Here is a 26150-nt window from a genome sequence, read left to right as displayed (position 1 = left end):
CAAGTTTCCAAATGCGAATGGTTTTTCACATTTAAAAAAATTTTTTTTTTTATATCAAGTACGGTAGATTAGGTGGACAAGCTCCGTGGGTCACTCCGAGCCCTTCTATACCGACCTCACGATAATTACCCAATATGGCGGCTCAGTGTTACACGCGTCAAGTGTAATCGAAGCAATTGTGATTTGTTCTAGCGCATTCTTGCAGGTTCATTCAATTTGCGATCAATTTCGGTGGTGCTGCGGCATATTTCAGTGGTGTAAGTTTATCGTGTAACGTTTCCGAACGGTTTTATCATTGAATCCAACGGGAAAATAGCGGGCAAAGGCATGGGCAGGTCCAGGTCACGCAGTAAATCACCGAGTAGACGCCGTCACAAGAGCAAACATTCGCGAAAACGGTCGAAGTCAAGGGAGAAGCGAAGTAATAGTAAATATACTGAGAAACCCAAAGAGAGGAGTTCAAAGTCAAGGTAATTATGGGGGCCAGAGGAATGAAGGGCTCGACAGGACAATTGTCGTCGAGTGGGTGAACGATTTGAGTTGATTTTATTGTTGTGTTGGATTTTTATCAGGGTCTCTGAATCTGTTGGAGATCGGAAAATGATGGCACGAACTTTTTTGTTGTTGAGAGAAATGAAATAACAAAAAGGTTTTAACCGGAATTTTGCTACTTTCGTTGGATTCACACACAATTATAAAAACATAGCTCCACTACTCCAGGGGAATTGCTCATGATAAAAGAAGGGATCCCAATTAAATTTCCTTAGTTCGTCAGTATTTCAAGACCAAGTGGCACGATTTAAATGAGTCATGTCTCATTTTCAAGATTAAAAAATCATTTATAAACGAGATAAAAGTGAATGAAGTCCACTCTACGATTGTCCAACTATTGACGATTGAAAAAACTCTTCTAGACATCAATCGTCAGAGTCACGTCAAGATAAAAAAGTCTCAATTTCCTTTTGTCAGTCTCGAGTTATTGACATAATCTGAAGTACTACATCATTCCCTTTATGCCTCTGTGACTGAAAATTGTTATTATTCCTTCAGAAAACGATCTCACTCTCCATCATTCAGCAGTGATTCTGATGCTTCTGACGATGTCCACATCGTCAGTCACAAGAAACGTTCTTACAGAGACAGAGATCGCAAGATGGACGAGGTTGAACGCCTGGCGGAAATGGAGAGGCAGAGGTAACTTGATACCTGCTTACAATAGTCTTTTCATATGAATGACAATACTTGATTCGTCCTTGAACGAATCGAGTGTGAATTGTTCTATAGTTTGATTTTATTTTTTTTTGTACGTGTGTTGTCAGGAAAAAGAAAGAATTAACGACCAATATCCTCGCAACGAGTGCACTTCGGTAAGAATATTATTATGTTTACGGGTGAAGGTTTTTTTAATGGATATTACTGGTGTCTTTGTGCTTGTTATCATGGGGTTGAATGCTACAGAAGGAATGGTTATTGATTCTTTCTGATTACTGATCTTAGCGATTTGATGTGTGTTTGTTGCATGAATTATTTGATGAAGGAAATGATCTAAGATGACCTGTAACATTATATTTTCGTTGATAAAAATGTCGTTAACGTAATCACATTTCAATGAGTCATGAAAACGTTTCACAATAATTGAACGATTCCAAACATGTCCTAACGTGTCTCCTGGGCTCTAGGCGACAACGTGAATCCGAACAGAAACTTGTGGAGGAAGAGGCAGCTAAGAGGATTGAGGAGCTCGTGCAGAAACGTGTTGAGGAAGAATTGGAGAAGAGGAAGGAGGAAATTGAAGCCGAGGTACAAAGACGCGTTGAAGAGGCTAAAAGAGCCATGGAACGTCAGATGATGGAGGAAATGGAGTGGCGCCAAGCTAAACTACGAGAGGAGGAGAAACGTAGAGAGGTAAGAGTAATCCAGAGAAACATACGCGGATATTGAGACGGTCGAACGCTATTTCAATGAGCAATTTGTAACATCAAGGGATTGATTCACCTTCAATGGGAAGTATGGTCCTTCCCTAGGATTCCTAGCATCATTGGCAAGTGGTGAAGATTATGGCCATCATCTTCCCCACTTGCATTTACCAAAGGAATTTCGAAAGATCATTTTCTCTTCCATTGAAGATAATCAGAACTTGATTTTACACTGCCGAAGTGTTCGCCCGAGTGTTCTCCACAAATAGATGAATTTTCACAGTCGACTGTTTGTCTCCACTCGAAGTTTACGAAAATCCAGGCGACGATTTTTTTTTTCTTTTTTTTGTCACTCAATTGTCTCAGCAGGGTTAAAGGGCTCGTGTCATGTCGTCTGCTGAACGACTTATTTACTCATTTATTTTTGTCCTTTTTTTTATTCACTTTCTACCATGTGTATATATGTACGTGTCTCTATCCAATAACAAATATTAAATGACCTATTGATGTGTTTTTTATTGCGTCAATAGAATTTTTTGATCGACGTTAACACTTGATTTTTCATAGAATATTTGTATGAAGTGTGCGGCCTATTTGTTCGTGAACTCAAGCTTTATAAACATTTTTTTTATTTATGAACACTTTATGAGATAAATGCGTTTGTCAGAAAACATCACAATTTCCTTTAAGTCGGCTAGCATTTGTTGATATCTCCCATCGGTGAATATATATATATATATATATATATATAAGTACATATATGTATATATTTATATATTCTTCACTTTTCCCGTGTCCTTGCGACACTCGTCAGAATGGATATCCTCGGGAAATACTGTAGTTAAATGAATAATTTCTCAAAACATCATGAATAATGGATGAGTAGATACGGTTGGTCAAACAAAGCAGATTGAAATTGATTGGGAAATTAGGGAAATTTTTAAAACGAAGCCAAGAGAGAATAAAAAATAATATAGGTCGGCTTCCTAAACTGACTACCAACGGAAGATGCCGGTATAAAACTCACTGCCGAGTGATTGCTAGATGAAGAAGGCATCCCCTACATGTGCTGGCGTTTGCTACATTCAGGTATTATCCAATTTATATATTCATAATTCTTTACTATAAAAAAAACAGTTTACTTATTATTCAATGTTGATGATAAAAATTTATTAATTTGTTATTTGTCATTGTCAATGTTCTCTGTGACGTCGGTTACTCGTTATTGAGAGTATCTTCGTTGCGGGAATAACTACGATTTACCACACACAAGCACGGCCCAGTGATAAAAAAAAATTATTCTTTATTATTTTTATATAGTTTTTCTCTATCACTTTACTAGCTTAAATTTTGTTTCTAGACCCTTTTGATATAGACCACCACTAGTGAAATGACGATAAGAGAGATTCGCGGTGCTTGAGCATTGAGATATTGTAGAGGAGGGGCTCAACGAGTGAGTGAGGATCAACTCATTCGTTTTATGGTGATATTACCTAGTGGAAGAGTTGTCTACGTCCCTGATCAATATCCTTTTACCTATCCTTTTGTTCCTCAACGTGACAGAATTTTTTTTTTCTCAGGGACATTTTGTCGTTGGTTGTGAGGCTGTTTGATAACAGACATGATTTAATGATTTATTGTTGTGGGGGATGAGTTACAAGTGACCGAGAGTCAGGGCAAACAATAATTCTTTCGTCGGTTAAATGGTTTTAATTGTCGTTGTAGGAGGAAGAGCGGAAGAAACACGAGGAGCTCGAAAGGATTCTGGAGGAAAACAACAGGAAAATTGAGGAGGCCCAAAAGAGATTGGTGAGTTAGGTTTTTTTTGGTTTGAGGGCGGTTGAGGTACGTGACATTTTGTGGAAATATTGACGAGATTTTTCGATTATTTAGAAATGGATTTCAATTTTATTCATAAAAATAACATAAAATACATTTTTAGGCCGAGGACAGACTGGCAATGGTCGAGGAGCAACGTCTCCTAGAGGAAGAGCGCCAGAAAATGAGAAAAGAGCAAGAGAAACGTGTGAAAGAAGAACAGAAGAAAATACTAGGGAAAAATAATTCGAGGCCCAAGCTCTCTTTTTCCCTTAAACCAGTTACGTGAGTCCCGTGTGAAATAATTATTTAAGTGGAGTTCTCAATGTGATATTTCATTACGTTCCGAGACATTTTTATTTACCCCTGAAAGTGCGCTGATTGAATTTGGGCGGATTGATTCAGTACTGTTGCTGAATTGACACGTATCGATCAGTCAGTAATTATCGATAGAGTGGTTAATTATTGAACTTAGGTGCTGAATCAAATGGCCTGAATTAATTGTAGAGCTGAAATGAGTACTCGGTAACGTGTTGTTTATTGATGATGCCAATTATATTTGGACTATGCCAATGTAAATGATTATTACTCGTGTAATTGAGATAATGTGCTTTTAATTTTTTTTTTCGAATAATCGCAATTTAGAAGGGGAAAAAACCGTAATTGCCGCAGTGAACAATTAGGTATTTATATAGGACTGTGGATATAATTAATGTTATACATATGATAAAGTTCAATTCTTTTTTAATTAGTTCATCTTGTCATTTTTACATTAAATAAATTTTTTAATGCGATTATGTACAGAACAGATTGAGGAAGAATAAGTGAGAAAAAAATGTGATGCATGCAGAGCTTTTTTTTCATTTGTTCAATCCAAGACCCACTGCGTACATTTCAGCCATATCGGGGGACTCGTTTCTTCGTTTCATTCTGCTTTGAATATTTCGATTTTTTGTGCTAACTGAGGACGATCGAATCATTCGACCAGTTTTTGAGGGGAACAATAGAGAGGGTAGGGGAGGAACTTCCAGTGGAGTTACTCCGTATTTTTTGTATTTGTTCATTGCGTTGCGCATTGCTACTCCAATTAGCTGAAATACGTGTTTGTGTTAAATCGTTTCGGGGTGGTTTCGGAGTGGTGCATTGATTACTTGAAGTAAGAAGTGGGAAAACGTGACAGAAAGTCATTGAGCAAGTCTTTAATCGATTATTGGAGTATTGAATTATTCAAAAAATCTAGGAGTTCAGAGCAGAAATTCAATTTCAGTTGTGAAGATAATTTCATATGCAACAAATGATCAATTCAAGTTTCTTCTCCTTGATTCTTGGAATAAACGAAGAATAGTTGTACTACTTCACCATCAATATTATAATTTACCTTCTCTTCATTCGGAATTTTGGTTTTATCTGACTTATTAGATCGTGTTTCAATAGCCGTTTTAGCCTCTCGTTGACTCCTCGATATTCTAGCTGGGACTGTCTGTCCCGGAGGTAAATCCTTAGCTATTTTCTTTAATTTGTTAGGAGTTCTCATTGTAGAATTTGTTGAACGACTGCTTTTTGGCGTAGTCTACATAAGAACAACAAATTACCACGATGCCTTCCATTATTACATTTTTTAAATTTTATTGGTGCACATTTACTTGAGCAAGTTGAGTCGGTGACTTTGCGGTGGGACTGAGGCCACCGGAACCGCTGGGTATTATCGAGCCAGGTGGTGTAGCCTCATTTTTACCTTGAATTAATGCCAGGGAAGCTCTAGAGGATGATAGTACCGGGGAAGATACAATCGGTGATGAATTGTTAGAGTCAATTGGCGAGTCGAGCTTGCAGTACGAGTGTAATTCACGGTCTAGTTGAATTTCTAATTCCTCAATGAGATCAACGATCACTGGCCCTATGTAACTGTTGGCAGTGGATTTTTTTCTGCTTGAGAGACAGCTCTAAACCAACAAATTTCAAAATTAAATTCCGAATCAAATGAATGAATGAATGAAGTAATCGCGAAAGATTAAAATGAGCAAAAACATGATAATCCATTTAAAATCTTGGTCTTTGTTTAATTGAGATTTTAAGCAGAGAATATTTGTCATCTAATTTGCGACATATCCGTCAATGAAAAGAAAAGCTAATTTTACCAGTGGAAATTTGGGGAGAACTCTCGGATCTAAATGCGTTAATCTTCTCTCATTGGAGTTAATTTTTGTTCCCTGCACAGATAACGCAGCTCCTAAATATGGTTGACAATTAGGCATCTTCTGTTTGTAAACAAGTTCAAATAATCCAGTGTCTGCACTTTTATCTTCACGAAAATCCACGATAACTGCAATAACCATTAATAAGTGGTTTTTAAAATCACTTCGTTGCAAATTTGAGGTGAATTTAAAGTTGATTTATCACCCTTGACAGTATCCTCCATCACTTGTTTGCATAATCTACTGGTAACGCTGGTGGAATAACTCATGTCCGGATGGCTATTGATTTCTATCAGCCAGACGGAAAAGTCCTCCATGACCATGAAATCGGCTCCGTAAAGTTCAAAGCTATTTTTTCGTCTATCCATAGCCTCCTGACTTGCCAAAAGAGAACCGACGAGCCCTTGCTTCATGCCTGGGTATATCAACTCGTCCCATGCACTATTGTGACCCTGAGATCTGTAATTATTTATTACAAATTGTCACTTTCATCTATATTTAATTAGCGAAATTTCTTCACCTTAAAAAATGTTTAAACGTGGTGGCATCCCACATGTTATCCGGTGGCAGTGCCGAACTTCTCTCTGTACTATTTTTATATTTACACTGTACAGCATGATTACTAAGATGCACCGACTCGTGCAGATCTTTGAGTCGAAATTCTTGGGAGCAAAACCTGAGATAACTCTCCCTTGAATAAATAAAAATCCAAATTATCGTTATTTTGTCGCTCGTTCTTTTTCTATCTCTCATAACTTCGGTGAGAGAAAGAGAGAGGGTGGGTTAAAGTGGACCACCTATTTAAGTGCTCAATACAAGCAGGCGTGTTCATATGAAGAAATGAAAACAATTGTTAACTATTATCCCTTCGATAAATTAAATAGAAAAAAAATGACAGAAAATCTTTTAAAGACATAAAAGAGTCTTTCGTTATCGGAATGAAATTTTACTCGTTTTTTAATCATTTCCGTGACATGATAGTTCGTTTCTTTTGATCGGCAAAAGTCAGTCATTACTTCGCAATTAGCGACGTGTAATTGACATGTAAAATTACGGTAAATTACACATGACCGGTATTTTTTTTCGTTGCATTCCTAATGACGATAGACTCATATCTCAGAAGGGGTGATAAACCATGACATTTGGGGAACTGGGTTAAAGCTCGATCAATTCGTCGAGGTAATTTTGGAGTGGGTCGTTAACTGTTGAACCCCTTCCGCATAGAGTCACGAAAATTTCGCATTTGCGGTGAATCCGAACTTTTGGATCTGACCGGAAGCTATATTAACGTGCTATATCGAAGGAGTGAGGTAATTCCCCTGCGAGCCAACTAGTTATTTATAGAATAATGCCCAAACACGCGACCAGACTAAACAGAGAGACTAAAAACGCACCTGTACATCCACAGAGTCAAGGGTTGGGCGCACGTTACGATGAACCACTGTCTTATGTCGAATTTCGTGTTGTGGATTAATAATGGTCTCTCTGAAAAATTTTTCAATTACAATTTTCCTACTTAATTTCATTACAGGCGATCGTGATGAGACAGTAATTACCGATGTATTTTTGTACAACATAACGAGTGTCTGACTTGTTGGCTGGATTAACTTTAGCCACGACATCCTCGATTTTATTAATGAGAACAATTCCACGACCTCGACTTTTGTTTCCTGGCTTGAGGATCCATACGTTCGATACCCCATCCATGTCAAGCTGATGCCAGTACTTGCGGATACGCTTAATAATGTGTTTCGAGGCTTGCAAATATTTCTAGAGATGGGAAGTGTACGTGAAAATTGGACGATAAAAATTAGCACTTAAAAAAAACATAATTCGGTGACGAAGGGCCTCGATTATCTATTAATTTTTATCATACGTTAAAATTATTATTTGAATCATTGAATTAGTATTACAATAAATAAGTCTATTTTTCTATTTCTTGAAGGCATTAAGTCTTTCCCTGAATATGTACAGATGGACTCACATGTACAGAGACATTAGTTCCGAAGAACGTTTCCTCCTCATGAACAAGTTTGTAGTACCAGGTGATAAATTGCTCCCACTGGTGCGACCAGACCCTCTCGCACTCTTTGTCAATGTCCTCGTGAGACTGGGCCTCGATGTAATCGCTGCAACGTCTTATCGCAAAGTCTAGAGCTTTTAAAGGCACTGTTCCACCGGAAGACACTGCCAGATTCTCGCCCTCATTGTTCACCTTTTCGATGAACCACTTTAGGATGCTTAAGCAGGCCGTGTGTCTGCACAGATATATTCATAATGCTTTTATGTTAATGTCAATGACTTTTAATTCTTACCTGAAGTCTTCGATGAACGCATGCATGTGATCGGCCTGGCAAACATTGTAGCATCTGGGGAATAGGGTGTTTGCAACTCCCGGCTCATAATACCAGTGCATTTGCCTCACGTTAGCACAAAGTCCAACCTGGAGGGAGGGGCATCCCAAGAATGTTAAATATATTCAGATTACTATCAAAAACTACTATCATATTTTGGTTTCATTCACACTTTAGGGAATTGTGTCAATGAAAATTCGAAATTGTATGGTCTCTTTGAATTGTACGTTCTAGAAAGTATATCGGGGAACGAATTACTCATTTATTAAGAAAAATATATTGGCAATGTTGTGAGGAGACTCATTGTCGACTTGTTCCCCTTTAAATATGTTAAATGTCAATCTTCTGGGACTTGTCCTTGGACGAAGAAAATGTCATTTGGCACGCGGTATTAAACGTATTTCTCTCACTGTAGCAATGAATAATTCATCGTCACCTTGGAGGTGAACCCAGCTCTCGAGTATCGATTGAAAATAGTAGTCTTGTTATCCTGACTGGGCCAGCCGGGCCAGTCAGACCCAGAGTTCCACAAAAAATCCACCGTGTGATTCGCCAGCATTTTTGACATGAGGAGTCTTTGGCTCTGCTCATCCCTCAGATCTCCAATTCCCGATAGCAATACGACAGGACTCGTATCCACCCCCACGTGCCCTTGAACACTCTGCTGGCCCCCCTGGCTTGGCAACTGCTGACCCTGCTGTTGATTGTCTACTGTAAATTTCGAATTTTGTAAACGTCGTGTCTTTTTCTCTGGCAAATATTTCACACGGTCACCATTGCTACTTCTACGGCACAATTTCTCAATCCATCCTCGTTTTAACATGCATTCACGCACGACCTTGGCACGACCGTAGATCATAAATGTGTGGTGTGACTCTATCGCCTCTTTAACAATCTGTTTTATGTGGAGGAAACGTTCTTGGAGGGTGGCAGGAAATGCCATTGTGGGTGCTGAGCCTGGAAATAAAAGAATAATCGAGGGAGTTAAAAATTTACTGAGGGAAATGTTCAGTTGAGAGATTGAAATTGTGCAATAAAATTTCTCTTTTCTATTTCTTTCATTGCAATTCAACTACACTTATTAATATTTTTATTTCTGGGAAATAGTCGTGTCAAATAGTGTCAAAATATTAACTGCTTTTTGCTTTTAATGCAACAGTTTAAGTGCACATTTTTTATGGCTAAATTCTAACTGGCATTCAGCAAGAGTGAATCCTCACCACTGATGGACAGCATGGCTCCAGTTATCTCTTCATTATTATTGTCCTCCCGGAGCCCTTCCTGTCCCTCCACTTTACATGGCTCCCCCTCGATCTTCTTTGCCCTGGAGATCTCCCCCGTCTGGACATCTTCGTCATCATCCCTGGCGCTCATTCGTGCGAGCACGTTTCACCCCTTCACGACTCCATGCTCTCCCGACAATATCATCCACTTAAAATCGAGGTCATAATAATGCACACGAACTACCTGTTGAGGGTGCCACGACTTGCCAATAGTTTCACTCCTTCAAGATCAGACAGCATGACACCAATTTTCTGGAGACGAGCCGATCACCCCTCATCACTCCGATTAATTAATTTCCAGGGATGAGGTGAACTAAGAACTAGGCATGCACACCCTTGAGTCAGGGTATGGAGTGACTGGAAGCACTGGTGGTGAGTAAACGCCAGAAAAGCCCTGATATTTGTTGTACGTAAATGTTGGGGATGTTGAATTCAACGGAATTCCGCAGGCGCAGGAGTCACCAGTGGAGGTATGAAAGGATCGAGGGGTTGAGGGATAAAATCAGGAGACAGAGGGGAATGGGGTGGGAAAGCGTACCAGGCACCTCCAAGAGACGGGGATAATCCTCGACCTAGCTGGATCGTGAATGAATCTAGGCGAAGGAACTCAGCAATTTTATTATTTTTTTTTTAGTTCATCTCGGCGAAGTTTATTCGAGTGAGGGTAACTTTTGATTGCTCAGGGAACCAGGACACCTTCAATTTCCCGACCTGTTTCCTCTAATTTCTACGACCTCTTGGCTATATTTAGGGGCGGCCTATTGACCCCGCAGTTGATCGATAAACGGACAAGTTAACTTTTCTCTCATTTAATGGTTATTTTGTTTATTCTCCGACTGGAATTTGATTTTAGGATTAATGTCCCGTAATTTGGTGTGAAAGTGATTGATTACTCTCGTGCACTGGAATTTCAATTGACTGATGGGTGAGAATTAACGGAACTCGAGGGTAGGGTGACGTGGAAAAAGAAAAAAACAATCGTTAAGTCTGTGTTCAGTTATTTGACTTCATTTCGAGGGGGGATGACTCGAAGTTTGTCTTGGAATTTTTTAAATTGCCATATTACATCACATTATATTATTAAATAATGTAATAATTAAATTATTGCATTGTTTAATTTTACTTAATTTTGCTGAATCGGTTCAGATCAAAATATCAAGCCATACCTTTAGTAACTGAGAAAATTGATCTCGTGCATTGAAGGTAAGACTAGTACGCGACAATTAGCAGACATGAGGGTTATGTGGAAATAAAGAAGAGAAAGCAATCGTTGAACCAGTTTTTCATTTAAAATTTGTTTTATTGATAATATCATCATATAAATGTTAAAACCGATGCCGGTGGATGAGGACATCGAGGTATATGTCCTAACAAAATTCACAGCATTTAATATGTACAATATATCCATAATATTTACAGTCACCGATTTTCAATTTGTACGGTGTAAATTTTGATTGATTACATGTCCTATTCAAACACATGATCATTTGAATGATGCGAAATAATACTGTATCATTTTTTATTGGCAATGCTCACGCCATTCTTCCAAATAGTACATATTTTCTCGACAACAATAATATTTCCATGAAAATAGAAAATATGAAGCAAAGAATTGTTTTCATTTATCACTCACTGAGCTCATTGAACTCAATGGTACAATGATATCTTCCGCGCCACAATTATCTTAAAATGAAGAATCCAGAGCCAAATGTAAACAAATATTTTTTTGATTTGAAATAATTATGAAAAATTCTTTCCCGATTTCTTTGCTGTTTTGAAAATAAGGAGTTTTACACCAAAGATGCAGAAAAATTTTAGAACTGAAGATATTCTCAGAAATAATGTCATTTCATCCTGAAGCAGTTCAGTTTAAAGACAATTACTCAGCTGGATTCAATTGTTCCCGTCGCTATTGAAAATTGTTGGTTGAGACTCTTTAAAAATTTGGCAATTATTCTTAAGTTATTAATGAAATTTCATTAATTATCAAACAGAATTCAACGAAGCAACTATGAAAATTGAATTAAAATAAATTAATGACGTATTCTTCAGCCTAAATGTTTTATCCATGCTCCAACGCAGCCGTTTCAAATCTTCCAAATGAAATTCACTCCGATGATTAACTACACTCAAAAATGCATGCTCAAACCACTCCTAACGTAAAAAAATGCATCTCATCCTTCAAAAAACGGAAATTTTCGATAATTATACTTCCAAATGCTCCTGACACTTTCCACCGAGATAGCATCCCTGTCGCTCACAATTCAAACCCTCCCGAGCAGTGTATGTAAAAACATTTTCTTCCTCATCGATTTCTTGACAGCGAATTGCACGCAAACTAACACAAGAATAAGAGCAGAAGCCACATAGACCACAACCAAAATGCTAATATCAAAAACCGTGAAATCCCATCCTGGTTTTCTCTCCACAGTTCTGATGGGGGCCTCAGCAGCGAGTGGCTCCCTCCCAGGTCTACTGAGCTCCCACTTGGGCTCCGCCCTGGGTCCATAGTGAATCCCAGTGAGCCCATACTTTTTCTTCAGATACCTGAGAACCTCTTCTTGGTTCCAAGAGCCATCTACATATTTACAGGCCTCACAAAGCTCCTGTCTGGGGTATTGTGTCTTTGGGAATGCTGGGTCTTCACTGGGGTCTCCAGAAAGTCTCTGATTCACCTCGTTGTGGGCGCTCCAGAGCCACAGAGTAGCATTGTCAGCAGTGCCTACATTGAACAGATTCTTCTCAGAGGCCATCTGAATAAAATGATCTGCACAATCGGCGCAACCGAAGAAATTCTTGATGTACCCGTACATAGCTCTAAGGACTATTCCCGCGGATCGACTCTCAGGTTCCTCATCCTCATAGGCCTCAGCATGATTAACAGTTAAAGTATGGAAGAGGGTCCATAGTCCACAGGGATATCCTCGAAGGTGGAGTGCGCTACCTTTGCAACCGATCCACTCTCGCTCTTCAATGAACACTGGGGACATCTCCTGCTGGTGCAGCGTCACCAGACCCTTGAAATTTGTACCGGTTATGCTGGGGCGATCCGAGATAACGTCATAAATTTTTTTTAGAAATTCAGAATTTCCGCTTTGCAAGGGAAAGTACTTGGAGAGAACTTTCAGATAGGCTTTCAGGGCCTCAAACTGTTCCCCTTGAATCATCTTCTTCAGGGGAATCTCTCGCTCTAGAGAGTATCTGAGGGCGTTCTCCAAGTCTGCCTGGTAAAGGATGTCTTCGCTGGGTTTATTAGAGAAGTCCGAATGTTTTATTTCGATTGGGACATCTTTACTATCGACTGATGTCCGGCTTTCAGGGTTCGGGGGCTTTTCAGGTTCTGAGATGAGGTTTTTGGACTTGAGAAAGTTCTTGATCACTTTAACGGTTCCCGCGCGTGTCGGCTCGCGGAGTTTCAATTGCACTGAGTTATTCTCTCTGTCCATAACGTTGAGTGACGGGAACGTGGTGATTTTGCACGCGGTTGCCAACAGTGTATTGTCCTTTCTTACTCTGCGAATTTGAATGGAGGATAAAGTGTTAAGGTCTAGGATCACTTCCGAGCCGAGGTAAGAGTCGAGATCCTCGAAGAGGAAGAAGTGGTATTTTACATTTGGAGGCAAAGCTTGTTTCCAGGCCTCAGAATCGCTAAGTCTGAAAAATGATCATCATATTTTTGTAAACAATTCCTTTAAACCGACATACTTTTGTAACGTTTCATTGTTTTAATAATTGTTTGAAGAAATTCAATTCAGTTTTAAAATATCTCAGTGCCAATTTAACCGAGTTTCAACATGACATTGATTACATCACGAGGGCTTATTTGCCAATGAAATCAGTGAATCATCCTACGATTAAATGGCATGAATTGAAGAAAAAATTTTTGCATCGCGTGATGAGTGAAAAATAAATAAAAGCATAATGTATTATAATTGTTTTAAAGTGAAATTACATGATACAATCGCTTCCATGGTTCATGCTAAAGCCCGACATCACTTCCGAAATCACGTGAAATCACTTGAAGTCATGTGATTTCATCGAAGGCCTTTGCAATCACTACATCAGTGTGATAAGAAACTTTATATGGAAACGTATATACGTGGAGTTTTTGATTAATATGATGTAGATTATGATAGATTTTACGTCATTTGGTATTACATGAATAATGAAGCAACCTAAGCGATAGCATCACCTGGTGTTTATGACATTACGACTGATAAACTGTGATTCCCATCTCGCTTCGCGTGCCTAAAAAGCTACTTTTTCGAACAGCCTGAGGAATTCACTATCAACTCATTTTGCACCAATAGGAATGCAAGAAAATTGATTTTTTATATTGAACGTCTTGACGTAAATGAAATCTATGCGTTGTATTAAAGATACAAATACGTGCAAATTTTTCCTCTCAAGAAGTTCCTCGAGAGGCTTGCGCTGAGAACGTGACATTCCGGGAGGGTAATATCTCTCATCATGTGGAAAACATGTTCAGTCGTAGGTCTAGAACAATGACATTAGCCTCGTGTTGTTCATGTTACTATCTTGAGAAATGAAGTTAGTGGTAAAGAGCTGAAAAGACTATTTCATAATTAAAATACATTGTGAAATGATAAATAAACGAACACTACCTGTATGGAGCAATATTAGGCCAACTGTTGCCCTTCCCCTCTTGCTGATCCTTCTGGAGCCATTGTATCATTCCATGCCTGACTTCCTCCTCGGATATGGCCGCCTTAACATCCACCCCAATCCCTTTGTCTCTAATCGAGAAGTACCTGATGGTGGGATACCCCATGATCTCGTAATTACGGCACAGGCCATTGTTCTCGTCAGTGAAGCAGTCAATAGCTGCCACCAGGACAATGTCACTCCATCCTGCAATAGACAAAACATAGTTACCAACCCTCGACAGGCCCCTGAAGAGGCTGAAGTAAAATTAACTCTCTTGAATAATTGTAAAATGCTGACTATTTTCTGAGGAAAATAATTCCTGTTATAACTAGCCAAAAAATCTTCGAAATAAACAGAGGATCGCTGAACTTCACTATATCGGTATCAAAGTATGTATAATTATAAACGATTCATTGGATCCCTCTGCTCTCAAGAGGGTAGATACGATAAAAATAAACCGCCTCAAACTATCAGTACCTCATGTTGAAATAATGCCATCTCAACGAAACAAGCTTTCATTTCTGAGTTTCTAAAAACATCATCGGAAAGAAAATAAAATTCGCGAGCTACACGCAATAAAAAACACTTCTTTTTGTCTATATTCTAAATGCAACTCCCTATATTATCAACATTTTTCATTCGACTCATGCTATTTGGGTAAAATCGACCTCCATTTGGAAGCTCTAAAAAATCATAGTTGTCAATCAACAACTCCATTTCCCTTCAATCTGCCAGAAACTCAAAATTACCAACGACACTCTTGGCAAAGGCCTTCCACGTAGGTGCAAATCGGTGACAGTGTCCACACCAGCTGTTGTAGAACTCTACAAACCAGGCAGTTGTTCCATTCCCAATAGAAGTCTTCAAGTTGTCTGAATTAAGCACAACTATATCATCGCTGGCACTGTACAGTCCCTTCTGCTGCTCCTCGTACTGATCCTGAGTGCCAATCACCTTGCACTCTGAATGATTAATTGTTATAACATACACAATAATGAGTATCACAACATTCGTGGACTTATTCAACATCTCGTGTTGTTGTTTTACAATGGAACGAGTGTCAAATAACCTCAACTGTTTATGAAGCGGCGGAGGTTTTGTCACTGGTGTGTGTAGTGGCGTAACACTGTATTAAACACTGTGATCAATTCGAGATGAATAATACGTTGTGACAATTGACATTGACACGTGAGTGGCGGTAATTGTTCAGCTGTCATTGTTACTGGTGCAAATCATCTTGTCATGGAGACTGAGGTTCTGTTGGGAGCCCTCCGGTAGGTGAGTAACGCCTCGTACAATACCGTTATGCCGGAGAGATATGTCTCCCTTGTAGACGTGGTTGGAGACTCCACGTTCCCTCTCTCCAATCATTCGAGAGATAACTGTTCTTCCATGGTGATAGCATTGTTGTACCATCTAGTCCTCGATATTGCTTCTCGGAATTATTCGATAAGTGCGAATGATTACGATTGATAATTGATAAGTTTGAGGAATCAAAAGAAGAATTCTTCATGAGCTCAGTGAGATCCGAACCATGGAGGTGAGAAATAGGAAACACAAGAGCCAAGAGGCTAGGAGTACTAAAGAGGTTCAGGAGTTGGGGGTGAGGAATGACAAGGATGCATGCGTGGAGAGAACTGAGAAAACTAAGGTGAGTTTAGTGGGATTTAGATTGCATTAGCTTTGAAGATTCGAGGATTTTGCTCTTCGATTGAGATTTCCATATTTTTTATTGCTACATTTGGCCGTTGTCATTTATGAAGAGGTCTTAAAAATGTCGCTGTATAATAATGAATGAATAAATAAATAAATGAGATGCATAAATTCTTCCAGATATCCCAAAATGGGTCATCTCCCACCTTCTCCGAGCTCCAGGAATTCTCTCCCAAACGAATTGTGGTAAGCCTCGAGTTTGACCTGGTGGCCCTCCTGCTGCTCCTCACGGGAATTCTCACAAGATTATACCGGCTGGAGGAGCCCAGGAGCATTGTCTTCGACGAGCTCCACTACGGCAAATACGTGGGCCTCTACATGAAACGAACTTTCTTCTTCGACTCCCATCCGCCCCTGGGCAAACAGCTAATCGCAGCAGTGGCGTATCTCTCCGGTTTCGACGGTGACTTCAAGTTCGACAGAATTGGAAGTCCCTATGCAGACTCGGTGCCCTTGTTCGCCCTGAGAATCGTCCCGGCATTCTTCGGAAGTCTCATTCTCCCCACAGTCTACCACTTGGCTCTCGAGCTCGGTATGAGACCCTGGAGTGCTGCAATCGCAGGGCTGATGCTCCTCCTGGATAACGCCTTCCTCACTCAATCTCGTTTCATCCTGATGGAAAGCATTCTCATAGAATTCTCTCTTTTTGGCCTCTTCTGTGCTCTCAAATTTCGAAAAATAATGGACGACCCGATGAGGCTCTCCTGGTGGGTCTGGCTGTCACTCTCGATTTCATCCCTGACTTGCGCTCTCTGTGTCAAGTACGTCGGGGTGTACTCCCTCATTCTTGCCCTGATGATCGTCACACAGGATTACTGGAGTCTTCTAGCGAGGAGAACTCTCTCCAATGCGGTTCTCTTGGCTCATCTCTTCGCTAGGCTCCTCGTAATCACTCTCGTCTTTTCGATGATCTACTTGGGGGTCTTCTACATCCACTTGTCAGCCCTCACGAGGGCTGGACCTCATGACGCAGTGATGACATCAGCCTTTCAGGCGAGTCTGGAGGGAGGTCTGGCGAGCATCACGAAAGGTCAACCATTGGAGGTGACTCACGGGTCGCAGATCACTCTCAGACACACCTTCGGAAGGGCCTGTTGGCTCCACAGCCACAATGCTGTCTATCCGCTAAGGTATTTTGAATCATTTATGTAACAATTAGATAAGAAATAAGAGTACGGAAGACCTTTGGAATTTCCAATACTTCGTGCTATCAACTTTGCGTTGACTTTCATTTCATTTCTTATTTCTTCATTTTTATTCTGCTTCTATTGTTGTCTTTGATTATTCACAGATATCCTGACGGAAGAGGGAGCTCTCACCAGCAGCAGATCACCTGTTATTCCTTCAAAGATGTCAATAACTGGTGGATCGTCAAGAGACCAGACGTTACCGATCTAGTCGTCACAAGGCCACTTGTCCCATTGAAACACGGAGATGTGGTGCAATTGGTGCACGGCATCACCTCCAGAGCATTGAACTCTCACGACGTGGCTGCTCCTATGACTCCCCAGAGTCAGGAGGTCTCCTGCTACGTCGACTACAATGTTTCCATGCCTGCGCAGAACCTCTGGAGGATCGAGATCGTTAATAAGGATCAGTCTGGAGACATGTGGTATGCCATTCAGAGTCAAGTGAGACTGATTCACGTGGGTACTGAGTATGCCCTGAAATTTAGTGGGAGACAACTACCAGACTGGGGGTTCAATCAGCACGAGGTTGTGGCTGAGAGGTTTGTCGAGCAGAATGATGCTGTTTGGAATGTTGAAGAGCACAGGTAGATATATCTATTTCAAATTGATGCAATCGATTCTTCAATCAGTACTATCAGTTCAATAACCCGACAGTTTTTTAACTCATAATAGTCACAGTTTAATTAACAAATTTGTTGATTGGACCTGATGCGATCAGGTCATGTATTCTGTCCAAACTATCATAGGGACTAGACAGACAATGAAACAGACTTAATGCTTGAACTTTTTGCTTTAATTGAATAATTATTTTGGATAATAGGTACACTAAGAGTGAGGATCAAAAGCAGAGAGAAAGAGAGCTCCTCAACGCTGAAATGATACCCCTGAAAGCGACAAAATTGAGTTTTTGGCAAAAGTTCGTCGAGCTGCAGATCAAAATGTTGTTTGGAGGTCAGGAGAATCAGAACAGTCATATGTACGCCAGTGGACCTTTGGAGTGGCCCTTCATGACCAGGGGAATTGCATACTGGGTGGCCACTGATACCAACGCCCAGATTCATCTCCTCGGGAATGTCATAGTCTGGTACTCTGGTACCTTTGCTGTCTCTGTCTACACCGCTGTTCTCCTGGTGTATCTGATGAGACGGCGACGATGCTGTTTTGATATTGGAGAAGATGAGTGGAACAGGTTCACTGGATTTGGCCAGGTTCTTTTCGCAGGGTATCTTCTTCATTATCTTCCATTCTTCTTCGTGGAGAGAACACTTTTCCTTCATCACTATCTACAAGCTTTCGTGTTCAAAGTTCTGCTCACTGCTAGCGTCATTGATCATGGATACTGTGTTGTCAGAGAGAACTGTCGAAGGAGCGTTCTCTCGATAGTTAGACTGATTATTGTTATCTGGGTGGGGGGAATTGTTTATGTATTTAGGAAGTTCTCGGTTCTGAGTTATGGGATGAGTCCACTCACTGCTAAGGACGTTATGAAGCTGCGGTGGAGCGACACGTGGGATTTTATTGTTCACAAAACGTGAGGATTAGGATTTAAAAGGATTTTCTTCCATGAAGAGACGACACTGCACGAAAGATCATTTGGAAGGTAGAAGGGACATTACAGCGATGTTGGCTAAGTGTTTGGTAGTTGGGGTATTTATCGTACTATAGATCGCATTGAGAAACATTCTTGTTCAGCAATAATTCAAGGGATTGTTAACACAAAAGAAAATTAAGTGTTCATCCACGTCATATGTGAGTGTTATTAACGAATTAAGTGGCACACTGTTGTTAGCACTGGACAGTTTATATGAGATCCATCTATATATTTTTTAGTAACTCTTTTTACATGATTGAAACCATCTTAACTCTTACATTATAATATACATATCACTCTACTAATTATCGCATATCGTTCCGGTCCCGATTGCGAATTATATCGATTCTCAATTGTTCGATCTGTGTATTGGCTTTTTTCGTTCTATCGAATAATTTTTTTATAGTCTTTTAAATAATGATTTACATATGCACAATTTTTAATGTAGATCATGAGTTACGCTAGAGATTTTTTTTATCGATACACGAATATACATGAACATTGCCACTTAGTCTTATGGAATTTCATATCAGATAATGAATGAAGAAATATGTTATATTTTTTTTATCTAAATGGCTGTAGACGTCTCGAAAGGTCCATATATTTTTTAGATTCATATAAAACATGTTATTGCGCGAGTCAATGGTATTTGCTATTGATTTGCGCATTTAATAGTCTCCTGGAATTTATTTTTGAATAAACAATTTCGTTATTCATCTTGCTTCATCAAATTAATTCTTGATGTGTGGTAAACGCCAGTGTTGGCGCTCAAGTAGAGTAATGGACGTACCGTAAAGATTTACAATATCAATAATTTATTAAGAATTCTGCCTTCTCCTCAATTGACATCAGAGAGGAAATTAAAAATGGGATGATTGGCGTGGATTTTTGGGGGAGGGGGGAGGGAAATAAGGCAGGCCTGTATCATATCACAATGGTCAAGTGTAGCTAATAGTCTACATTATTTCGTATTTTTGTTTTTCTTAAATTAGTGGTACGTGAAGACAAGTGAACGTATCAAACCATCTCTGACGCTGTCTGCGTTATTACCAACTCCGAAGGAAAAGAATACAGTATCACATGTCATCCTTTGTACACAATCACCCATTGGGTACCAGCCCGCCTTATTGAAGACGACCCCCACCCGATAAACCTAGAGAAAAGAAAGTTATTTGATTATTTCTTAATTTTGAGGTATTCTAACATTCATTTGGATCGAAGAGTTTAAATGGGGAAATTGCCTAGAGTTTAACAAGAACTGCGAAATCTTCTGTAATGAATCTCTAAGATTCCCACTCATATTACCTTATTTTTCTGAATGAACACAGGACGATTGAAGGAAATTTCCACGAGCGTTCCGGTCTTCACTTTAGTAGTGAAATGGGTGTACGTTAGTCTAGAGTCTTCAGAATCCAGAAGATGTGCATATAAAATTTCGGTATATGTTCCATCAGCTGATCTAGGTCCTGGGTTTCCCTGTGAAACATCAACATTATCTCTGAACCACGTCTCTGATTTTTTAAACGACAAGGAAAAAAATTAAGTCATGAAATTGAAATTGTAAATACGAATGAATTAATTACGACTCCAATCAAATGATGTTTAGAGTGTTTGTAAACTATTTGTGGAAATTGGTCGTAATTTTTAAAGATAGTATAGTTCTTATTTAAATGATACATTTCATTGGAGAAAATCCAAAGTAATTAGTCAACCTCGCTTTGCATAATTATTAATCTATTTACCTCACAAACGACTTGCGTGGGCACCTGCACCCCAAGGACGCATATATTCTTATCGACACTAAAGTTAACGGAGCAATCTAGCACTCCGGAATTGAGACAGTCGGTCTGCTGTCCCATGGACCTCAGGCAGTAATATTTTGGCCCATCCCTAAATCCCCCCTCGATGAGGGCCGAAGGATTGCTGGATGATGCTCCTTCCCTCGAGGGCTCCTTCCTAGTGGTTCCACCCTCATGATTGTGATAAGACATCCAAGAAGGGTCCAACCTCTCGGATTCATTTTTCGCTCCATATGAAGCTGGATAGCTAAACGAACTAGAGGGAAATCCCAAATTGGGATAATTGTGCCAAGAGTTTGTCGACAAGATCGAAGCGAACTCTAGACTTCTGGGGACATTGTACTTCGATAATCGGATGTTTACAGGCCCTTGGGTGGGTCTGGGCTTCTTCCTGGCGATGGGATTCGCCGAGAAGCCCTCAGGCATGTCGTTACTCGCCTGTTTTGAGGATATATTCATGAGAATATAGAAAGCCTCTGTCTCGGAAAAGAGGAGAGACCTCCCGGGACCATCAGCAAACTGCTGTGGTGTTAATGTGAGGAATCTGATCTTCGTCAGGGCGTTACCAGTTACCGATCTCAGAGCTTTTGGGTCTGTTGGGTTTAACGATTTCCTAACGCACTCGGCCTTCGCCCACCTGAAATAATAGCGTTTTTCAAAAGAATTTATTAGTTATAGAACTCTTCAAGTTTGGAGAAGAAATAAAAAGATTCTTTTAATAAAAAATGATCTACCTCTCGATCGCCACAAATAGTTCAAGTTCGGAATCAATCTGCAGTTCATCCTGCTCAAAAATCGTAACAATGGTGCCCACCTCCACCTCATCCCAGCTGGCTTCATTCAGAATCTCATTCGTCTTCGTGCATATGATGGAAAGGCACTTCTCCATCAGCACAGGCTCCTCAAATAATTTAGCAAACTCATAAGCCCTGCACGCTTTGTTTGGTGACAGGTCAGACCACAAGAATTTTGTGCACTCCTCCACGAGGAAAGGAAGCATGTACTTTTTCGCACAGTAGCAAAGTTCGCAGGCTAATTCAAAGGAGCCAAGGTCGACTTTGTCAGTGTAGATGTATTCCAGTAGGGTCTTGAAGGCCTCAGGCTGGACGTCTCTGATCGGGATGGGATCGGTTTTCTCGGCCATGCTACCGTAGAACATGGCCTCGAACACTGGACTGGACATGGCTAGAAATAATTTGTGACCCTCCAGGATTTGCTGTTGAGGCTCCTGACCGACTATGAATTTACAATCAGACCATTGTCCTGTTTCCAGTAGGTAACGACCTCGTTGGGCCACTTTTTGCTTTGTTATTTGCCAATCGCAAGAGAGACCCATTTTCAGGGGGTGATGAGCCCTTGGGAGAGGCTGAGGGTTTGCACTGAAGGAAGGACGAGTTGCGCCAAACGTTGCACTGAGAAACAGGATGAAAATTTGCACTGGGAAAAATGGAGACGCCTCACGATGTTCCACGCCAAAAATAATGATTATTCAGATTGGAGTATAAATAAATGTTCGAGACGTGGGATGTTTCTGGTGATGATTATTTGTGGATTCTAGGGATTCTGAGAACACTGGTTGGAGAATCACAACATTGTGGGGAAAACGGGCGGTGATCCGGAGATTGTTATGGGTTACTGACGACACGGGAGGAACTCGGAGGTCCGTGGAGTTTGTTATCATTGGTGAGTTTAGACGAAATAAACGAGGATTATTGGACATAGGGTTACCACTATGTACTTAGCCCACCGGGGGTTCCAAATGAAAAAACTAACTAATATACATGATTGTTCATCGTTAGTACATCATTGTACATATATTGATGGTGTTTGCAGCCTCGTGGTTAATTAACAATCATCATTTTAATTTTGCGCATTTGTTGGCCGGAAAAAAAAATAAAAAATCAATTTTTAAAAAATTGAGCTGTAGCTAATTTTATAGAAAATTGTTTATAAATCACAAATATAAATATTTCCTCATTTATACGGACCCCAATCATCGAATACAATCAAATAAATATTACTCCTCACACCACAATTTATTATCGGCAGTGGCGCCTCTCACTGCCGGGGTCATTACTAACATGGGCGTGAGCTTTCTGCTTTTGTCTATATGTGCTATTTGTCTATATACGCTGTGCACGGTATGTGTTCCGTGTGTGGTACACAGAGCTCACCACTTACACATAAACCACGCCATTTTGAATACGGTGAGGCGGGAGAGGATTGAAGAATTTGAAACGCCGTCAGGCAATTGTCAGAAAAATTGATTGATGTTTATGATGTTTAAGGAAGAGTTACAGAGTTATTATTTTGTTTATTACGCCGGTTCTTTTTTAGATCGGCGTTATGGGATTGGAGAAAATAATTCACAAGAACAACTGCGTTCTGATTGTTGAAATGTATATTTCCATCGCGCTAGATAAACAAAATTATTATAAACTTGGCTTTCTTACATCCTAATTGCACTCTAAATACCTTGACAATTGATAAAGTTAATCCTCGATTATCAAGCACCCCACGTTAATCTCTCACATCAAATATTTTTAAATATCCATTAAAACGAACGTTAGTTTATATGAATATAATTCATGAGAATTTCTATTTTTATTTTCGATTTCGTTTCGTAGTCCACTGCAAAATCCCCTCGTCGTCTGACCCCACCGTAAAAAGTAGAAAGTCATCTTATAATATCATGAATAATTCTCCGAATAAAAAACGACGGGAAAATGTGCACGCCGTTATCACTGAATAATTCACCCCCTCTTTTCCCAGAAATAAAATACTTAAAACATATGGAAAAAAATCTTTCTCCATGATTTCGTGGAAATGCCGAAGGCTGAAGATCCAGAAACGGGACTTATTCCCCTCATGAATTTAATTATTCAAGCAATGAGTTATAGTAGACGAAAGTGGGCGTTATCAGAGGAGTCCCGAGAGTACAGTCCACATATTGTCCTTGGGTCAACCAGAAGATTAGCTTTTACCTTAATGCTGCCCTACAGTTTCGCTGTTCTAGGATTCTGGGGTGTTTGGCTTCCACCCGACTGGCCTCCAGGATGGAAGTCCAGACTTTATTGTTTTTACACCGTTGTCATGATTATTCTCGTTTATACCAACACTCTCTCCCAAGTGATTGACCTCTTGTTGACGTACAAAAGTCTGAAACATTTTATTAATAACGCTTTTATACTACTGTCTACCATAGGAGCTGGGGTCAAAGCGGCCCACTGCCTCTACATCCGGAGGAGAATTCTCGAAATCAAGGAAAAGTTGAATGCTTATCCGTGCAAACCTCAGGATAATCAGGAGACGGCTATTTTACAGCATTTTTCTCGGATAATTAAGTAAGTGAACGGTTTATTTGACTTGTGACGAATTTGACGAGGAACAAAAATAATCTACTGATTATAAATGTTCGGATCCTTCTGGGTTTGAGGTGTCCATGCAATTGTACAGATCATATTATTTTCTTCACTCATTCTGGTACTGTCTCCTCTCATTGACTGCTGTGTCAGCCTGTATTGACTGAGGAACGATTCATTGATTTTAGAATCCTTAATATCTACTATATCGGTCTCTACGTATGTACGATAACAGCACTGACGACGGTCAGTTTCTTCCGTGACGTACCGAAGCACCAGCTATATTATCACGCCTGGCTACCGTTCAATTACTCGTCGTCGGGTAGATTTTGGGCAGCTTACATGCACCAAGTCATTGCCCACGGATTTGATGCGTGTATGCATGCGGCTTATGACACAATTGCCCCTGGAATTATGATACAGGGATGCGCCCAGTTTGCCATCCTCAATCATCGACTCCAAATGCTACCGAAATTGGTTGATCGAGTGAGGGACAAATTGGTTTTCGATTCCCCACAGGACGAGGTCAGCCGGAGGACGCGAGTCATGAGATTCGAAGTAAAGAAGTTGGCTGAATGTGTCCGGCATCATCTAGAAATATTCCAGTTGTGTACATTGAGGAAATAAATTCATATATTATCATACATTTGATACGCTAAATTCAGTTCCACTGACTTAGAAAATTTTTCAATTTCAGATTAACGGACGAAAATAATAAAATATTCGGAATCATGATATTTCTGCAGTATTCTCTGAGCTCAGTGGTAATATGTTTAAGTGTCTTGAAACTTTCTCAGGTCAACACCTTTCACCCTGCCCTCATCTCAGTCATCCTTTACCTTATCTGCATGATATCTCAGGTTTTCATGCCCTGCTATTCCGGCCATCAAATCACTTTGCAGGTAACGATAATTCAGCCTCCTCATTTTCGCGTGATAATGATTGATGATTTTATCAGAGCACCAAAGTTAGCGATGCTATCTTCAGCATGGATTGGTTGGATCTGGAGATAGCCACGAAAAAAAGTTTGATATTAATAATGCAGAGGAGTCAGAAGCCTCTCCAGTTTACAACTGGGTACATTATAACACTCTCTATCGGATCGTTCAATAAGGTGAGTGGGTCGATATTCTTTTATTAGACAATTTGATTGACATTGGAGCTTTTGATTTTAGCTTATGAAATTGTCGTACTCGGTTTTCAACGTTTTGCATGGATCGTCATCGTTTTAATGACGTTTGACTGATGAGAATGTGAGTGGATCATCGACATTTCTTCCAAAAAACATTATTTGTAGTAATAGTTACAATAAAGACGATTGAGTCACGTTTTGGTGAATTCTAGAAACGTTAAATTATTAAAGTCTCACTCCACGGAAAAAAAAACGTAATTTTTTAATTACTGGATTCAATAATGACAATCCAGGCTGTCTGAGTTAAATATGCTAATTCCGAGAAGTGATCCGAAACTATCGCGAGAACTTCCCGACGAATCCAATGAAATTACTAAACAAATTCAATAAACCCAGCATGGTAATCCCTTTAGTCCAACCATAATCGAATGACACGTAACCAAATCAGGAAAGACCTCTTACCCATTGCCAGGCTCTCATCTCTCAATTTAGTGGTTCCATCTCTCAAGCTTGTTCCTGCTAATTCCGAGTGAGTGGTGAAGCGGTATTTCAACATATTCAGCTTTGCACTAACTAGCGTGATCTCAGGTACCAGTGCATCGCACCCAATAGCTGTGTTTGCAGATAATATGACACTGATGAGTCGCTGTGTTTACGAAGCTGAGGGGTAATCAAGGGGCAGTCGACTATGAAATTGGAGCTTTCCGGGTGGTATATCTTGGAGAAATGGGCCTAATGTCAACAGCGTTCCCTATCTGTGGAGGTGTACGTTGGGAGAAATATGAACTGCAACGACGAAAATACATGACAGCTTCCGAATGATGATGAGAATAGACTCTAACTGTCGAGCATTGCAATCGCTGGTATAAAGTCGTTTACCTTCACTCTAATTGCATCGGTAATCGATTTGAAGATTCACTCATGTGACTTAAAGCCTGATAGACATTTAAATCACATGTCTATTATTCACAGGCCATGATGAGCATTCATATAGTTCCAATAGTATTTATTTTAAGTTTTTGCTGTGAAAGAAAAAATTTTCTCTTGTGAGAATATATTTAATTCCTGTAGTGACTGAAAAGACCTCACTTCACTTGCACTTTTCAGTGCCTGAAAGAATAAAATATCG

At 39.9% G+C, this 26150-nt stretch overlaps 6 protein-coding genes and 1 long non-coding RNA gene across 13 annotated transcripts; 3 read left to right on the top strand and 4 right to left on the bottom strand.

The window, feature by feature from the left end:
- Positions 1-119: 119 nt before the first annotated feature.
- On the top strand, positions 120-4583 carry LOC135162588 (UPF0430 protein CG31712). 2 transcript variants are annotated; one of them, XM_064121221.1, is made up of 6 exons: positions 120-470; positions 1051-1194; positions 1320-1367; positions 1680-1905; positions 3642-3725; positions 3859-4583. In XM_064121221.1, exons 1-6 carry the CDS (start codon positions 328-330, stop codon positions 4021-4023), a joined length of 810 nt encoding a protein of 269 aa, XP_063977291.1. In that variant the 5' UTR covers positions 120-327; the 3' UTR covers positions 4024-4583. The 2 variants fall into 2 exon arrangements, with proteins under 2 accessions (XP_063977291.1, XP_063977292.1); XM_064121222.1 differs by lacking the exon at positions 1320-1367 and having other exon boundaries at positions 121-470.
- Positions 4346-10713, bottom strand: LOC135162574 (tubulin glycylase 3A-like). Of its 4 annotated transcripts, none has more exons than XM_064121199.1 (13): positions 9504-10713; positions 9058-9240; positions 8720-8994; positions 8245-8372; positions 7914-8187; positions 7486-7699; positions 7324-7414; positions 6450-6620; positions 6135-6388; positions 5873-6057; positions 5378-5677; positions 5113-5304; positions 4346-4825 (listed from the first exon to the last, which is right to left on the bottom strand). In XM_064121199.1, exons 1-13 carry the CDS (start codon positions 9655-9657, stop codon positions 4595-4597), a joined length of 2652 nt encoding a protein of 883 aa, XP_063977269.1. In that variant the 5' UTR covers positions 9658-10713; the 3' UTR covers positions 4346-4594. The 4 variants fall into 4 exon arrangements, with proteins under 4 accessions (XP_063977269.1, XP_063977270.1, XP_063977268.1 ...); XM_064121200.1 differs by having other exon boundaries at positions 8720-8991; XM_064121198.1 differs by having other exon boundaries at positions 8720-9240; positions 9504-9960; positions 10105-10713.
- Positions 10714-10845: 132 nt separating this feature from the next.
- Positions 10846-15263, bottom strand: LOC135162579 (sulfhydryl oxidase 1). The gene is made up of 3 exons (XM_064121208.1): positions 14984-15263; positions 14192-14438; positions 10846-13220 (listed from the first exon to the last, which is right to left on the bottom strand). The coding sequence occupies exons 1-3, from the start codon at positions 15261-15263 to the stop codon at positions 11831-11833; spliced, it is 1917 nt and encodes a 638-aa protein (XP_063977278.1). The 3' UTR covers positions 10846-11830.
- Positions 15264-15750: 487 nt separating this feature from the next.
- Positions 15751-19444, top strand: LOC135162576 (protein O-mannosyltransferase 1). The gene is made up of 4 exons (XM_064121205.1): positions 15751-15885; positions 16068-17077; positions 17239-17721; positions 17958-19444. The coding sequence occupies exons 1-4, from the start codon at positions 15769-15771 to the stop codon at positions 18670-18672; spliced, it is 2325 nt and encodes a 774-aa protein (XP_063977275.1). The 5' UTR covers positions 15751-15768; the 3' UTR covers positions 18673-19444.
- LOC135162581 (uncharacterized) lies at positions 18937-22289 on the bottom strand. Its single transcript, XM_064121210.1, has 4 exons — positions 21262-22289; positions 20471-21164; positions 20034-20204; positions 18937-19881 (listed from the first exon to the last, which is right to left on the bottom strand). The coding sequence occupies exons 1-4, from the start codon at positions 21861-21863 to the stop codon at positions 19717-19719; spliced, it is 1632 nt and encodes a 543-aa protein (XP_063977280.1). The 5' UTR covers positions 21864-22289; the 3' UTR covers positions 18937-19716.
- A 919-nt stretch (positions 22290-23208) lies between these two features.
- On the top strand, positions 23209-25776 carry LOC135162582 (odorant receptor Or1-like). Of its 2 annotated transcripts, none has more exons than XM_064121212.1 (5): positions 23209-23871; positions 24078-24494; positions 24587-24791; positions 24848-25003; positions 25646-25776. In XM_064121212.1, exons 1-5 carry the CDS (start codon positions 23354-23356, stop codon positions 25652-25654), a joined length of 1305 nt encoding a protein of 434 aa, XP_063977282.1. In that variant the 5' UTR covers positions 23209-23353; the 3' UTR covers positions 25655-25776. The 2 variants fall into 2 exon arrangements, with proteins under 2 accessions (XP_063977282.1, XP_063977281.1); XM_064121211.1 differs by lacking the exon at positions 25646-25776 and adding an exon at positions 25065-25232.
- On the bottom strand, positions 23555-26004 carry LOC135162592 (uncharacterized). 2 transcript variants are annotated; one of them, XR_010298990.1, is made up of 6 exons: positions 25901-26004; positions 25484-25807; positions 24729-24892; positions 24158-24480; positions 23820-24052; positions 23555-23686 (listed from the first exon to the last, which is right to left on the bottom strand). It is a non-coding gene; the product is annotated as an uncharacterized LOC135162592 (long non-coding RNA). The 2 variants fall into 2 exon arrangements; XR_010298989.1 differs by lacking the exon at positions 23820-24052.
- Between the last annotated feature and the right edge of the window lie 146 nt (positions 26005-26150).

The sequence above is a fragment of the Diachasmimorpha longicaudata genome, chromosome 5, assembly GCF_034640455.1.
Source record: "Diachasmimorpha longicaudata isolate KC_UGA_2023 chromosome 5, iyDiaLong2, whole genome shotgun sequence".
Taxonomy (NCBI): domain Eukaryota; kingdom Metazoa; phylum Arthropoda; class Insecta; order Hymenoptera; family Braconidae; genus Diachasmimorpha; species Diachasmimorpha longicaudata.
The sequence above is the reverse complement of the archived record's forward strand: the minus strand, read 5'-3'. Positions and strand labels throughout refer to the sequence as shown.

Bases quoted from the DNA above. Each gene is read 5' to 3' on its own strand.
- LOC135162588 (XM_064121221.1), top strand. From the start codon at position 328: ATGGGCAGGTCCAGGTCACGCAGTAAATCACCGAGTAGACGCCGTCAC. The intron at 1,906-3,641 runs GTAAGAGTAATC...TTGTCGTTGTAG, and splicing joins AGGAGGAGAAACGTAGAGAG to GAGGAAGAGCGGAAGAAACA. The intron at 3,726-3,858 runs GTGAGTTAGGTT...ATACATTTTTAG, and splicing joins AGGAGGCCCAAAAGAGATTG to GCCGAGGACAGACTGGCAAT.
- LOC135162574 (XM_064121197.1), bottom strand. From the start codon at position 9,657: ATGAGCGCCAGGGATGATGACGAAGATGTCCAGACGGGGGAGATCTCC. The intron at 7,415-7,485 runs GTAATTACTGTC...AAAATTTTTCAG, and splicing joins TGTTGTACAAAAATACATCG to AGAGACCATTATTAATCCAC. The intron at 6,621-7,323 runs GTGCGTTTTTAG...TATTTATTCAAG, and splicing joins TTGACTCTGTGGATGTACAG to GGAGAGTTATCTCAGGTTTT.
- LOC135162579 (XM_064121208.1), bottom strand. From the start codon at position 15,263: ATGTTGAATAAGTCCACGAATGTTGTGATACTCATTATTGTGTATGTT. The intron at 14,439-14,983 runs GTAATTTTGAGT...TGTCTATTGCAG, and splicing joins CTTTGCCAAGAGTGTCGTTG to GATGGAGTGACATTGTCCTG. The intron at 13,221-14,191 runs GTAGTGTTCGTT...ATCATTTTTCAG, and splicing joins CCTAATATTGCTCCATACAG to ACTTAGCGATTCTGAGGCCT.
- LOC135162576 (XM_064121205.1), top strand. From the start codon at position 15,769: ATGGAGGTGAGAAATAGGAAACACAAGAGCCAAGAGGCTAGGAGTACT. The intron at 15,886-16,067 runs GTGAGTTTAGTG...AAATTCTTCCAG, and splicing joins AGAGAACTGAGAAAACTAAG to ATATCCCAAAATGGGTCATC. The intron at 17,722-17,957 runs GTAGATATATCT...TTTGGATAATAG, and splicing joins TGGAATGTTGAAGAGCACAG to GTACACTAAGAGTGAGGATC.
- LOC135162581 (XM_064121210.1), bottom strand. From the start codon at position 21,863: ATGGGTCTCTCTTGCGATTGGCAAATAACAAAGCAAAAAGTGGCCCAA. The intron at 21,165-21,261 runs GTAGATCATTTT...CTATTATTTCAG, and splicing joins CTATTTGTGGCGATCGAGAG to GTGGGCGAAGGCCGAGTGCG. The intron at 19,882-20,033 runs GTAATATGAGTG...TCTTTTCTCTAG, and splicing joins TGTTCATTCAGAAAAATAAG to GTTTATCGGGTGGGGGTCGT.
- LOC135162582 (XM_064121211.1), top strand. From the start codon at position 23,354: ATGCCGAAGGCTGAAGATCCAGAAACGGGACTTATTCCCCTCATGAAT. The intron at 24,495-24,586 runs GTTGTGTACATT...TTTCAATTTCAG, and splicing joins CATCATCTAGAAATATTCCA to ATTAACGGACGAAAATAATA. The intron at 25,004-25,064 runs GTGAGTGGGTCG...TTTTGATTTTAG, and splicing joins CTATCGGATCGTTCAATAAG to CTTATGAAATTGTCGTACTC.